Source organism: Mixophyes fleayi, chromosome 12 (genome assembly GCF_038048845.1).
Source record: "Mixophyes fleayi isolate aMixFle1 chromosome 12, aMixFle1.hap1, whole genome shotgun sequence".
NCBI classification, from domain to species: domain Eukaryota; kingdom Metazoa; phylum Chordata; class Amphibia; order Anura; family Limnodynastidae; genus Mixophyes; species Mixophyes fleayi.
The window spans coordinates 66958116-66973561 of NC_134413.1; the positions used below are offsets into that span (position 1 = coordinate 66958116).

Sequence of the window (15446 nt, forward strand, 5' to 3'; positions counted from 1 at the left end):
TAACCAACCGACAAGAGGTACTATACCGCAGCACTATCCCCCTCTCCCTCCTGCCGCATCATCTCTGATGTCAGGAGAGTCACACCGCCGGTATAAATTGTTATTTGTAATGTGAGCCACGCCCCTTCCCAGCATCCTTCACCTGATATAGGAAATACATACTGCGGCTGTGGGAGAGACGTTCATATACCTCATTGGTGTCTGACCTTTACTGGTTTACATAACATCCAGCAACATTCCTGCAGATGGATTAGGCAGTTAGAGGTAACTATTGATACCTGTAATGATAAAAGTAAAGCAGGTATGTGAGGAGATGTATTACATCACATACTATGCTATGGGGAGGTACATAGTACAGAAATAAGTAACCGTGGACGTAGCCTTTAAGCGCTTTACATGAAATGTGTCACTATGTCACTGACACACAGCTCTAAGAGAACACGTGTAACAGATATGTAACATGTATCATGCAATGCACAGTATGACGTGTTTGGTGTACATGCTGTAGTTTTAGTAGTACAATGTGTTAGCTATAATACATGATGAGTGTGGTATTCCCTGAACACTAGATTATTTTACACTGAAGACTAAGTAACCTAATTGGTGTCTGTCACTGGTAGAGAATATGAAGCACGGCAGCCAGGTTTTATATATTAAGTTAGTCCTTTATAGATACTGGTAAACCCAATGTTATCCTCCAGTGCCATGTTGTGGGCACCATGTCTCAGTAATGATGCCCGGTGTACTAGCTTGGTTGGAACCCACATGACATAACACTGCAGTGACATCACAATGTTCCTGGATTCCGCTGCTGCTAGAAAACAGGTTGTATATACTGGAATCTGGGCAGTTGGTGACCGGCGATTGATGAAGATGTGTTGTCGCAAGTCCTCTGTTCGACAGATGAGCCATCTGCTGACCTACCTTTTTATTCTGTTATTAGTTAACGGACTTTTCTTCAGCTACCCGTGAGTACTGTGTGTATTTCAATGGAAACCATTCCAATTAAGTAATAAGTGAGTCAGATTAGTAGATCATGTCATATAACTAATACAATGATAGTACCAGGTGTGGAATCTCTCTCTGTCTCCACTAAAATATATCAAATATCTCATCTGTGCTTTACCTGTATACAGTAGTTTAGCTATAAAGAGGATTTTACATACCAAAGTTTATGTTTCATAATATCCAGCATTATAATACACTAATCACATCTCTACCAATCTGACAGACCTGTCTGGGCTATTCTATGTTCCTTGTAAAAATCACTTTACAGTCAGACTGAAGGGAGTATTCTCCTCTGAACTCAGGGCCCCCTATGTTGCGGGGCCACACACTGTGTCATGTGGTCATGGATGTTACTATGGCCTTTCATTGTACAGTTCTTACCTGTTTCTTTATCCCTCTGTGATGAGTTCTCAGTCATGTTTATATCTATGAATAAGATGGAGGAAATAAAGTAAAATAAAGGAATATTAGGATACAGTAATAGTAATGAGATTATTGCATTTCATTAGATATATTTTCTTCCTGTTTAGATGTATTTGGCTGGCTCAGCACCACACCATAGTAGTCCCACTATCAGCCGGGTTGACTTTCCACATTCAGATACTGCTGACTATAGTTGTGGCCTATGTCAATCTAAGAAGATCTTGGAGAGGTGAGCACTGTGATATTAATATTACTAGTCAATGGGCACAAGGGAGATAACATTATATAACGCTTCATGTTTCCCATTAGTTTCATCACAATTACAGCAAACCCTGTTTTTCATGCATCAGAAAAATGGAAGATTATTATCTTATTACCTGAGCGCACATTGTTTAGTTCAAAAGAACTTTTCTGACACTTTTTTTTAACAATTTAATTGTTATTAACATTGTGTATACTGAACAATCAGAAAAGTTGTGTTTTCTAATCCCCATTTTAGCATCACAAACTGTAAGTTTAATACAGCAAAACTGGTCATGGGGTCCAGTTACTCCAATATATCGCCAATTTTATACAATAACTTAATATGAGTTTGGTCACAGGTATATTGGTCCTTAGGGGACATAAATTCTATAAATTGTTTGTACTTGTTATATAATTTATCAGTAGGGAATTATTAGTGACATATTGTATTGTCATTGCAGGTTGCTGCTTCGATACAATGACAAGACTGAGGGCCATCGACTGGCCTATCATTGGCGCTTGGCCATCGGCAGCAGAGGTACATGATAATTACCACAACAGTGATATTATAACGTGTGTAGTATTTATAATAGTAGCCAAATAAATGGCTTCTAGTTCTCCCAGTGCCCCCTGCAGCGCATCATGTTGCTAGGCAACACAAGCATGGCTGCCATCTTTCCGCTAACCGTACTTATGGCAGAGAGATCATCAGCTGATATGGGGGCACTGCCCAACATCTGTTATCTGTATTTTTCTTTTAATTGAATTATAATACCATCACTAACATTAATGAATGTGGTACTTTATGTTTTGTCTCTATAGAACCCTACGTGCATGAAGAAATCTCATCTGTACATAATTTTCTTCAGCAACCTATGTGTGCACTCGGCCATCCTCCATGTATTCTCCATAATGTACATCCTGGGGAACTGGATGGAGGATGTGGGAGCCGAGATGATTTGCACGTATCCTTTATGTAAAAGAACTGGACAGTAGACAGGAACGTGGCTTCTCCCAGCAATTGGTATTAGGACACTGGGAAAGAACATGACTTTATGGTGCAGACGTGTCACTTGTATATAACTGTACAGCACCTTTACCTAACATGCCAGTAATTGTATTTACAGAACAGCACAAAGGCCAAAAAGCACAATGTATATAAATGTAATAACATAGGTGAAAAAAAACCAATTAGGCATAATGTAAGCTGCACATTAAAAACCCACATTAATATTAACCACCTTTAATTACATCAATCTTGACCATCTTTTCAAACTAACATAATACCTAGTAAGTTAATATAACTTTACACATGATTACTAATCTCACCTTACATCCAATTAAATAGCACAAAATAATACAATTAGTGTTACAGTTACTCTCCCAGTGCTTCACTTTTAGCAGCCAAGAAACTGCATTTACTTTTTTCCTAGTGTAACAGAAACACTAGAGCCAAAACATAAGTAAGAAGAATAACGACCATTTTTCTGAAGCCACAGTTCTCTAATACTTAGTCAGATTCCCACAAAAATGGGTCTTATACTGCAGACAAAGTGTACTGTAACTTCTAACAAGTCTTATGTAGTTCTTACTATTAGATCTATGTAATTGCGGATCTATTAGTGATGTAATAAATTGGATACAATATAAATCTCTGAATGTTTGATCGCTGTTTGCACAGATGGGACATAGTACTGTTTAATATGACCGTGTACTACATGGACAGCGATGGTAGTGTGCACATAGGAGGAAATGTCATACAAATATAATACAGCATAGCACTGCGCAGAATGACATTTATACACATCAGTTTCCTATATAGGGCTAAGTAATGATATATAAGAAACACATTTCTGTCATTGTTAGTAATTATTAATGACAATATTACTTGTGTATTAAGTTATAACATACATGTCAAGGTATAAGTTACTCTGATAAAGAACAAGGCAGCCAGAATTATACACACAGGTGATTACTGTCTCTCCTCCATCCATTATTTATTACATTTCTTTAATAACGGTGCTTAGTATTGTGGTCCTGGTGACATCATTTATCGGGTGTATATCTACTCCTCTGTACGCAGCCTGCTGCTTTACAATGGTGAGTACCACAATGACAACAAGAAGGCGACTTATTATGGGGATACACCGGGGTATCTACATAATGATCTCATACTCTGGAATAAAAATATGATTAAATATTGGATGCATGTTTCCTAGAGGTCGTCCACATGTCAGTGTGGTGAGAGGTGTTATATAATTATACTTGTCCGGTGTATACGTGGATAGTGCAGATTTCTGTCACATTATCCCGTTCAAAGTTGCAGTTTCTCTCAGGAGCCACCTGACCTCCTTCCCAGACAATGACAGAGGGTGTGATCAGAGCTGCAGCCTTTTAAAGGCAGCACGCAGGTGCAACTCCTAGTTAGTCTGCTTTGAAACCTGCACTGGGAAGCTTTCCCCACACACCTAAGCAATCTCTCTCCAGTGGTTTAAAGTATAAATTACAGAAATCTAGGTCTTATATACCTGCCATTCGTTTCTTTCCCAGTGCTTCTGTCACAGTACATACAGCCCTGTTTCATGCTGGTAGTGTAATACAATCAGTCCTTTAGTCTTACTACTCTTATCTAGAAATATAATGTATTTATGTATGTTTTGCAGAGCGTAGAGACAGAGGTAGTTGAAGCGATCAGCAATCCTGAGGCAAGAAACCTACCCAGCGTGTCATCACCCCAAAATCAGGTAATTATCATGTTTCATAATTAATATTATAACATACTGACCAGTATTATTATTTCAGGACCATTTAAGGTATTGTTGGGTCCTGCACATAGATTGCATGATTGGTCCACAATCCAGTGTGTGCATGTACTTAGATGCCCTCATGACTTTGCATAATATGTATTTATGTGTTATCAACGCACGGTCAGGTTCTGACCAGATCAGATCATTTATGTGCATCCGACCTGTCACACACACTGGGCACACGCACACACGTGAGTGGGAGGTGTAACACGGGTCCCATGGAAAGTATAGTGTGAGACCTGAAGACTCAGCTCGGAGCTGGTGAGACATGTCCTTTTGTAAAGCAGATATGTCCATGTTCCCTCTGCACAGCAAGGAGCGCTCTTATACATGTGACTCTACAACACTTTATATTCTGCGGAGATTAGTAACATGAGGACTTACATTTCTCACCAGCTCCGACCTGAGTCTTCAGGTCTCACATTAGACTTTCCATGGGACCCATTCAGCCATTAGTAGCCTGGTGTAGTCACATTATTGAAAGCTTTTATATAAATGGATGCTATGGGTTACCGGACCATTTTACTATGTGTTCCTTTATTACTATTGTTAATACATAATATTGAAATATCACTATGAATAGAGGAGGTAAACTAACACAATGTACATTAAGATTTTATCTTTTTGCACCTACAGACCTCATTGCCTGAAGTGATTTATGAAACAAGTTGCTGAACCTGCTGGATGAAGCAAATAATCATTATTAATTATTAAAAATTGTAGTTTAAATATAGTTCATATTTAGTAAATTTTATGCTCATACTGTGTGTGTATTCGTTATTTCATAAGACATTTATTATTTGTTATGTTTATTATAAAAATAGTGCTTAAACAGAAGGAAAGAAACTAAATGATCTGGGTAATTTGCTAATTATAATATGTGTATACACAGCACATAAAATTTTGCACAATTGTATCCATTTGTCTGCTGGACACTTTTATGCCGCACGGGCACTCTTTGGTTTTCCACCAGCTCAGAGTAGCTGTGTGCCTGGTATGTTTGTTTGGCATCATACTCACTGCTGGACACAGAGCCAGGTCACTTGTTTCACATGTCTACAGAAGGTGTGTCGGCTGGTGCTACCATCAAGGAGGCTGCAGACATCAGCACCGGAGGAACAGAGATGGTAACAGCAATGACAGCTGAACACTCTGGGTCCAGCAGCTGATCTGAGATGGGTCCAGTAGATCTTCAATACAACCATGTCCTTGGTGTGATGACTCCTCGGCACTACCATGTAATGTCTCTCTGCCCTCACAGAATGAACAGATATAGCCCCATACATCCACAGTGTATATCACACAGAGATTAGTACGTTTGATGTTGTTTCCCTTTGTGGGACAAAATGAAAATGTTACAATTTCTAGAATTTTAATCACCCATGCAAATTGCTGGTAATAAGGGACATTTACAAGCCTGACAACTGAATGGAGTAACATGTAATGATAACAGAGAGTGACGGGATACAGAATTTTCCTCCTTAGGTTAGGAGGAACTGCCTCAATTGTGGCTTTCTTTGTTCAATGTGGACCAGCAGCAAGAATATGCCTCATGTGGTACCCAAATAGTGGAGAGAGAACATGTAGGGGGTGCTTCCTAAGTACCCGGGGGCCACAGAGCCTGTTTACTCCAGCACGACTACTTGATTGTTTCATATCCTTCAAGGTGCTGGGTACTGGACTTTGGTCAATACTTTAATTCAAGTCTTTGTCTTACACATTCTATAAAACCATAAAAAGAAACAAATATTACATATGAAATAAAGACAGTCACAATATCCAATACTCTCACGATTATATAAGAAATAAACAAGGCTCCAAGAACTAGGGCCAGTTCTAGACAAGATTGACCCCCAGGCAGAGTGTTACCCTGATATCCATCATATCACCATCATTTATTTGTAAGGTGGAATTAAACTCCATATTATACTAGGATCATGAGGATGTTATAGTTGTCACTACAGGATCCCAATTTTTATTCATTATCCTGGAAGCCACTATAGTCCCCGCACTGAATGGTCTGGTGCTGGATCACATTGCTCTATAGCAGGGGACCTGCATAAGAATACTGTAAATCATCAAATAAAATAAATAGTCACTTAACTGACCCAAAGGTAACAAGAAACGTATTGCTATATGTCCTTACGCTCCTCTCCCTGTTCATGCATTGATAACCAGTATGTGTGATGAGAGCATGTACTGTACTATAAGCACACGGGATAACATCTCCCAGCACATCTGTTAGTGCAGTGAATAAATTACTGACATCACGTTGCTGGAAGAAATGTAATTACATCAATGACTTTCATCTCTAGTAAAATAAACAACTTTTCTCTTAGAGATGTTAATACAACTCTCTGGTGACATTGTCATACTCTCACCTTGTACAGAACTAGAACTTCCAGATAGAACCAGAGAATATAGATAGAAATGACAGCAGCAAGACACCACCATTTATATGTCTATCCACAAACATAAACATCCTCCATAATGTCCTGTATAGTTGTATAATCCTCTATCCTCTGTGTCTATGAGATAAGACTATGTTGGTTCTGGTTAGGAGCACGGTAATGTCATCCTGACATCTCCCCCAACATTATTATCCACTAGCACAAGTGTACACTTCACTTATGGCCTCTCCCCAGGGACCTCCAGCACTACATGGATATAAAAAGTCTTCACACCCTTACTGACATTTCAGGTGTTTGTGGTGTAACACCTGAAATCAGGATCAGTCATGTCAGACCTGTTCCCACCTGTAATGTGACTCTGACACCAACAAAATTAAAGTGAAAAACAAGTAGACAATTTTTATTATAAAGAAGTGAAAATAAGATCCCTGCAATTCACACACTAAACCAAGTGGAATATTTACTAAACTGTGAAAAAGTGGAGATGTTGCCTACAGCAACCAATCAGATTCTAGCTGTCATTTTGTAGAATGCACTAAATAAATGAAAGCTAGAATCTAATTGGTTGCTATAGGCAACATCCCCACTTTTTCAAACCCGCAGCTTAGTAAATCTAGCCCTTGGACTTCTATCTCACTCTTCCCTGCAAACATGTTCATGAACCATCAAATTGTGAGTGAATCTCCTGTGCACAGCCCTCTATAGGTCATTCAGTGGGATTGGTCTGTCTCCTGTGTTTGCTGGCAGTATACAATTCACATACCTCCTGAGGACATTTACTGGGGAAAAAATGAGAGAGAAATAAATACTAACTAGGGAAGGCACAGCTCATATGTGTAGTCAGTAGTGACTGTAATGAGGATTAGTATATTCCAAAATAGACATGAGATGAATAAAAAAAACACATTAAAAGAACATTTTAACCGTATAAATTAAAAGTGCATATATTAAAAGCGAAATATTATAACTTAGCGGTGTAAAGGAGTAGATACAGATATATATATGACGTCACTCAGTGCCGATTATTGCAATGGTGGCAGCGCATATAAACTGGAACCCTGGTGCTATGTACATCTATCTATTTGTGCTCCTCCTGATGAAGTCCATACATTACACGGACGAAACGCGTTGAGGATTGTGTCAGCTCATCTGGTGATTCATGGACATTGGTCGTTATTTGCCCTCCAGCTAAGCGGTTGTGGGGATTCTGAAAGGACTTTATGTTGCCAATTCTATTGGATTCCATGCAGTCCAGATGAGTACTGGTTAAAGAAACCTTTATATGTATATTTCAAGTGTTTTTATGTAAGTGGGCTACTTACTGTTTTTAAATTAAAACTGTTTTACACAGTATTACACTATTCCAGTATCTTTCTATTTTTGCTTATGATCTGAGGTTCCAGCTGATATCGGTGTCATTCTGCTGAGGAGAAGTTAACATTGATTGTCCAAGCAGATACATAAAACATCACCAACATGTCAGTTGTGCTTTTCAAAGTCTCTTATCTGGTACGCAAAAACTTTAACTAGTGGTGATCTCACTTGGGAATTAAATCACTTCACTCACGTGTGTGCTGTATTCACTTCACGGTTTTCACTATCTGGGAACTTACTACAGTACAGATTTTATCCAATGTATATCTGGTACTACACTATGTGGCGCCCTGTTCTTTTTACTTTTTTCTAGATTATCCAGACCCACCATCTGATTTAGGACTGGCTGCCTCCTGTTAATTGGACTTTGTGCTTACCATAACATTTGACCTTGTATACACTTACGATACAGTATTGGGTTAAGCGCCCAGTATTCGGTATCAGTTTCTCTTGGTTTATATATATATATATATATCTGTGTGTGTCTAGCAAAATGAAAACATGAGGTATTAGTTCATATTTTGATCAAAACATTTAAGCCTGCATCCCAGCGTCAAGGGCACCTCATTATATGCACGTCCTACACGGACCTAAATGCTTAAACACCATTAAAATGCAGTTAAAATCAGATGCACTCACCTCCCAAGTATAAGGGTTTACATCTAGCAAGGGCTGGCTTGTGAGCCGGACCCAAATGTGCCTTAAATAGGCTTGATGGACAGCTGCTATGACAAGAAGGCAATATTTTGAAACAAAACCAGAGAAAAAACAAGCCCGCACTCGTTATATCCCACATTATATATGGTACCAGCTGCTTGGCAATAAGCCCGCGCTCTGTATATCCCATATTGTATATGGTACCAGCTGTGTGGCAATATAAATGCCCATATATATATATACACAAAACAAAAAGACAGTTGTCAGTGCTTATCCTTTACACTGCATATCTGTGTGTGTCTAGCAAAATAAAAACATGAGGTATTAGTTCATATTTTGATCAAAACATTTAAGTCTGCATCCCAGCGTCAAGGGCACCTCATTCTATGCAGGTCCTACACTGACCTATATGCTTTAAACACCATTATATATAGGTCAGCCATTCTACCCACTGTACACTTAACCACAGATATGTGGACAAGCGGAACTGGGCAAAGTAAAGATTATATGACTGTGACAGCCCACTGGGTTGGTGATTCGCCTTCACCAGCAGGAAGAGCAGCAGCATGTACCCAAGTACGTTACATTTTTCAGAAGTAGGCTTCTCTGTGTATCAGCGGCTGCACTAAGAGGCATACAGCTGACAATCTGTTACAAAAAGTAAGGGATGTCATTGCAGCATGGCAAATACTGCTTGGACTCTCCTGAGGATATGTGATTTCTGATAACGACACCAATATTGTTAGAGCATTTCAGGGTGGGGGGGGAGTTCCATTACATTTCCTGTTTTGCGCACACAATCAACTTGGTGTTACAGAACTTTTAAAAAATGGCAATGACATGCAGGAGATGTTGTTTGTGTCCCAAAAAATTTAGGGTAATTTTCGTGATTCTGCAACAGCATGTAGGAGAATGCAGCAGCTGCAAGAAGACTAGCATTTGAGGGGAATATACTTTAGTCCAGCGAAGTAGTCACCTGTGAAGAGAGTGCAGACACAGTTAGCTTGAGTCAAGTGATTGCCTTAATTATTCTTTTTAAGAAGCAGCTAGAAAAATTTCACGGATGAAATAAAACTAAGTAAATCTGCTAACTATATTGTAATTGTAGATTAAGTACTTAATTCGCTTTGCCAGGATCCAAGAGCTATCAACATCTTGTAATGATGTCTACTACTTCAGTTTTTCTGGCAACTGCTTCTCTGAAAAAACTTAGCTTTCCCAAGACACGCAGTAGTGATGCAGATGAGTCAGTACAACTGTCACAAATCGGGATCTTAGCCGCACTTACCTCATCCGCCGCTGTCATATCACAGCTACCTGGGTCCCTTCTGGTCATCTGCAGCATTCCCGTTCTCCACACCTTAGTTTGTAAACAAACACATACTGTTTGTTCTGCTGCATGGGTGCGGCCATCTTGGATGCAGTCAGGTGATCATTCCAATCCAACCAATCCAACCAGATTCAGAAGCTGTGATCACCTGAACTGATCAGCCAATAGTTGTTTGGGACATCCTATTTAAACACTTCTCTCCAGAGGATAGTTCTTGGCTTCAGTGTTCCTGACTGCATTACAAGTGCAGTGTTCCTGACTGCATTGTAAGTGCAGTGTTCCTGACTGCATTACAAGTGCGGTGTTCCTAATTGCATTACAAGTGCAGTGTTCCTGACTGCATTACAAGTGCAGTGTTCCTGACTGCATTACAAGTGCAGTGTTCCTGACTGCATTACAAGTGCAGTGTTCCTGACTGCATTACAAGTGCAGTGTTCCTGACTGCATTACAAGTGCAGTGTTCCTGACTGCATTACAAGTGCAGTGTTCCTGTCAACATTTCTAGACTGCTCATTCCCCTGCTATATTCTACAATGAGCAAGAAGATCATCCAGGCTGCTAAGTTCTGTTTCACTCCTGCTCCAGCTAGTCCCAAGGGTCCCGAATCGGATCAAGAAATTCAGACGACCGTGACAACAACATTTTGATATTTGCTCTGCTCTAAAAGAATTGCCCAAAAATTGTGACAGCTCCCATAAAATTAACTCTAAATTCCATGAGGAGGCCATTATCGGCAATTACATCAAAGTACACAGACTTCTATGATGGTGGATTCCACTAGGGATGAATTACTATTGTTTGAGGAAGATGTACACAATGATGAGAGTGATTATGATGACAGTGTAGAATGCAGCAGGGACTAAAATCTAGCTAAGAGAAGGGAGCTACCTGATGCTGGTATGCCTGGTAATATTTTGGGTAGAATGGCATGTTGGCAATTTTATGTTTTTCTACAGTAAACTTTCACCTTTTTTAGAGAGGTTTTTTTTCTTTAAAAAGGTACAATATTTTTATTTACATTTGTTTCCCTGACTTAAAAACAGTATGCACTTGAACATAGACTTTAATACATGTGGTAGAAGGATTAGTATCATTATGACTGAGACTGGAGAGTGACAAGAACAATACCACCCCTCCTGTTTCTGTATGAGCTATGGTACAATAAAATGTAACTGCAGATTTAGACCAAGCCAAACAGGACTATAATTTCTATTTCAGCAATTACAATTAGCAATGGAGCAATGTAGCTCTTCTCTTTGGGTGTTATCTATCTAACGCAGTAGAATTTGCCTGCAAATTCTATAGACAAGCCTGCTTGTCTTCCTCTTCATCAATGACTCTTAGCAATGGAGCACTCGTCTTTGGCTGTATATTAGACCCTACACTTTGTAGTGCAAATTCAGAAAAAAGCCTGCAAGGACTTGTAGATTAATAAAAAATGACCAAAGCACGTCTTCTCTTTGGGGGTATATTAGACCAGTGGTTCCCAAACTTTTGCAGTTCACGGCACCCTTAGAGTCTTCAAATTTTTTCAAGGCTCCCCTCCAAAATATTTATTGAGCAGTCCTGTTTTAGAAGTAGTTGGGTAAAAAAAACGTTATAAGTATTTAGGTCAGGACAGAAATACTTATTTAGTTGTATGCAAAAATGCCCCTTCTGCATCCAGACACTCTGCCCTCAGGCACTCTGCCCCCTCTGCATCCAGACACACTGCCCTCTCACACTGCCCCCTCTGCCACGCTGTCCCCCCTCCTCTGCTCTGTCACACTGTCCCCGCTCCTCTGCTCTCTCTCACAATGTCCCCCTCCTCTGCCCTCTCTCACGCTGTCCCCTCCTCTGCCCTCTCATGCTGTGTCCCCCCCCACTGTCCCTCTCACGCTGTGTCCCCCTCCTCTGCCCCGCTGTGCCCCTCCTCTGCCCTGCTGTCCCCATCCTCTGCTCTCTGTCCCCATCCTCTGCTCTCTGTCCCCATCCTCTGCCCTGCTGTCACCATCCTCTGCCCTGCTGTCACCATCCTCTGCTCTCCTCAACTGTCCTGCTGTCACCATCCTCTGTCCCGCTGTCACCATCCTCTGTCCCGCTGTCACCATCCTCTGTCCCGCTGTCACCAACCTCTGTCCCGCTGTCACCAACCTCTGTCCCCCTCCTCTGTCCCACTGTCACCATCCTCTGCTCTCCTCCTCTGTCCCGCTGTCACCATCCTCTGTCACCAACCTCTGTCCCGCTGTCACCATTCTCTGTCACCAACCTCTGTCCCACTGTCACCATCCTCTGCTCTCCTCTGCCCCGCTGTCACCATCCTCTGTCACCAACCTCTGTCCCGCTGTCACCATCCTCTGCTCTCCTCCTCTGTCCCACTGTCATCATCCTCTGCTCTCCTCCTCTGTCCCACTGTCACCATCCTCTGCCCCGCTGTCACCATCCTCTGCTCTCCTCCTCTGCCCCGCTGTCACCATCCTCTGCCCCGCTGTCACCATCCTCTGCTCTCCTCCTCTGCCCCGCTGTCACCATCCTCTGCTCTCCCCCTATGTCCTGCTGTCACCATCCTCTGTCCCCCTCCTCTGCCACGATCCCTCTCACTCTGCCCCGCGCCAGCCATAACAAAAAAACAAAAAACACAGAAACTTACCAATCCGTCGGGCGCCGGGACCCAGCAGCCTCCTCTCTCCTGCAGCTTGTTACTGACGTCGATATTCAGTGACAGCTGCAGGAGAGAGGAGGCTGCTGGTTCCTGGCGCCCGACGGATTGGTAAGTTTCTGTGTTTTGTTTTTTTTATGTCTGGCCCGCGGCACCCCAGTGACAGTGCCGCGGCACCCCTGGGAGCCGCGGCGCACAGTTTGGGAACCACCGTATTAGACCCTACAGTTATTAGTGCAAATTCAGAAAAATACAGTGCAATGACTGCTATATTAGAATTACCACCCTCCTATTTCTATTCTATCACTTTGCCTGCTCTATACTGTGACCTAACCCTTCTCTGTCCCTCTCTCAAATGGTGCTAGATCGCAGTGGAGGCGGGTATTTATTGATTCCAAAACTCCCGAGATCCGACGATGTCACAATGACGTTTTGCCTCGTTTTGGAATCCGAATAGGCGCGAGAGTACTCGGAACCCCAAAGTTCGGGTGGGGTCGGTTTTAAGGAAACTGAGCCCGTCCATCTCTACTCTAGAGTGACAAAACCCACAGCCCACAATAAATACACCGATATACACTGGTGGCTCACAAGCTATTCTAAGGGGGTGGGCTCTATTCTGAGGGGGCGGGCTTAGCCAACTCAGTGACTGTTCATACAGCAGCCCAGCACCAATCACGGCTCTCTGGCTTAAACTCAGGGCAGCCAGCGCTATGCAGGGAGAGAAAGTAGCTGAGGGACAGTTAGAACTGACAGTCGGAGCAGCCCTGAGCCACTCGTCACATTGAGACTAGGGGGTAAATGTATCAAGCTGAGAATTTTCCGGCGGGTTTGAAAAGTGGAGATGTTGCCTATAGCAACCAATCATATTCTAGCTTTCATTTTGCAGAATGCACTAAATAAATGATAGCTAGAATCTGATTGGATTTTCAAACCTGCCAGAAAACTCTCAGCTTGATACATTTACCCCTAGGGCTGCCATAATCTGTACTGAGGAGTCGGCTCTGCACCCTGGGCGGGGACAATCTGACTGCAGAGCAGGGGAGAACTAGGAGCCTCGGGCACTCTGTCAGGTGGTGTCCGTCCGCAGTATGTACAAGTGCAGAGCTGACAATTTTAACCCAGACTATCAGAGCATCAGAGCATAAACTATGAAACGAAATGTGTAAAGCACCTCACTCATTGCATGAACTACAAACCACTTTTCATGTTTCACTGGTTCCATACAATTAAAAGTTCATAGTCCATTTTCCTATCCCCTATCCCCTGCACTGATCGTGGATCTGTGCAATCAGTGCAGGAACTGCAGAGCAGTTGTAAATCTCCCGCCCCCACCTCAGTTCAGTGAATAAATTAACTGATGTCACTGAGGGGCGGGAGGCTTAACATGGCTCTGATACAGCCGTACTGACACAGACGGACCTGTTAAACTTTATAATGAGAGCGGTGCCAGGCCTAGAAATGTGTGTCCCCTGCAGCCCCAAAAAACCCGAAGATCCTCCCTGTATCTGGCAAAAATGGCTAATTTCTCCTGCTGGCAGAAGAAAATTTCTTAGCGAGAGGGTCAGCCATATTTGTACTTGCAAGTGAAGCCAGTCTGAGTACACCCAGCACACACATCTAACTGACATGCGCAACCTTATGAATTCCCCTATCTTTAAAATGGGGCATATTTTACTAAAATGTTAAAAAATCTGTAAGTTCTCAAAATTTTAAACCCTCAAAGGCACTCCTCTGCCCTAATAGCTTTCTAACAAAACAGTCCCCAAGGGGTAAATGTGTCAAGCTGAGAGTTTTCCGGCAGGTTTGAAAAGTAAAGATGTTGCTTATAGCAACCAATCAGATTCTAGCTGTCATTTTGTCGAATGTACTAAATAAATAATAGTTAGAATCTGATTGGTTTTTCAAACCGGCCGGAAAACTCTAAGCTTGATACATTTACCCCCAAGTCTTTAAACCTCCTGTACCCTGAGTTACGCTCTCCCAAAAAAAACCAGAAAACCGGTGACTCTTGTAAAACAGGAAGTGGAAAAAAACAGCGACATTTTGAACTTTAGATTATTCCAAATTTGTCATTTTTTATTATTTTTTTCTGAAATTTGGCATGCGGCACCTTTGGACACTTCTCCATTCGCACGCTTAATAGCTTTAATACTTTTTAAAATATAGCCCCTAAAAACACCATGCCCCCCCCCCCTCTCACAGATTTAACATTGCAGAATGTTGTTTATTAGATGCAACCTTAATATAAAGGCACAACTAATAACATATAGAAACATACACGGGAGGCTTTGAATATATACACTCAAGACATCATTCAAAAAATGTGTTGACTGTCCCAACATTTTTCTAGTATGGTTAACAGCAAAAACATATCACTATCTTGTTCAGTATCCATGTTAATGTTTCCCAGCCTCTTACCTAGTTCTCCGGTCCACAACGAAAAGATCAATTCCAACACTACATCCCATTAAAAAGGTTGAATAAAACACGTAGCCTATACTGCTGCAATATTACGCTGCAATTAATTGTAGCTCTTCTTCATGGTGTACAGCAAT

The 15446-nt window shown here is 41.5% G+C and overlaps 1 protein-coding gene across 1 annotated transcript; it reads left to right on the plus strand.

Moving 5' to 3' along the window:
• Nucleotides 1-287: 287 nt before the first annotated feature.
• LOC142108518 (uncharacterized) lies at nucleotides 288-5243 on the plus strand. The gene is made up of 7 exons (XM_075192229.1): nucleotides 288-968; nucleotides 1539-1660; nucleotides 2136-2212; nucleotides 2497-2639; nucleotides 3702-3774; nucleotides 4338-4418; nucleotides 5118-5243. The coding sequence occupies exons 1-7, from the start codon at nucleotides 793-795 to the stop codon at nucleotides 5154-5156; spliced, it is 711 nt and encodes a 236-aa protein (XP_075048330.1). The 5' UTR covers nucleotides 288-792; the 3' UTR covers nucleotides 5157-5243.
• The last annotated feature ends 10203 nt before the right edge of the window (nucleotides 5244-15446 follow it).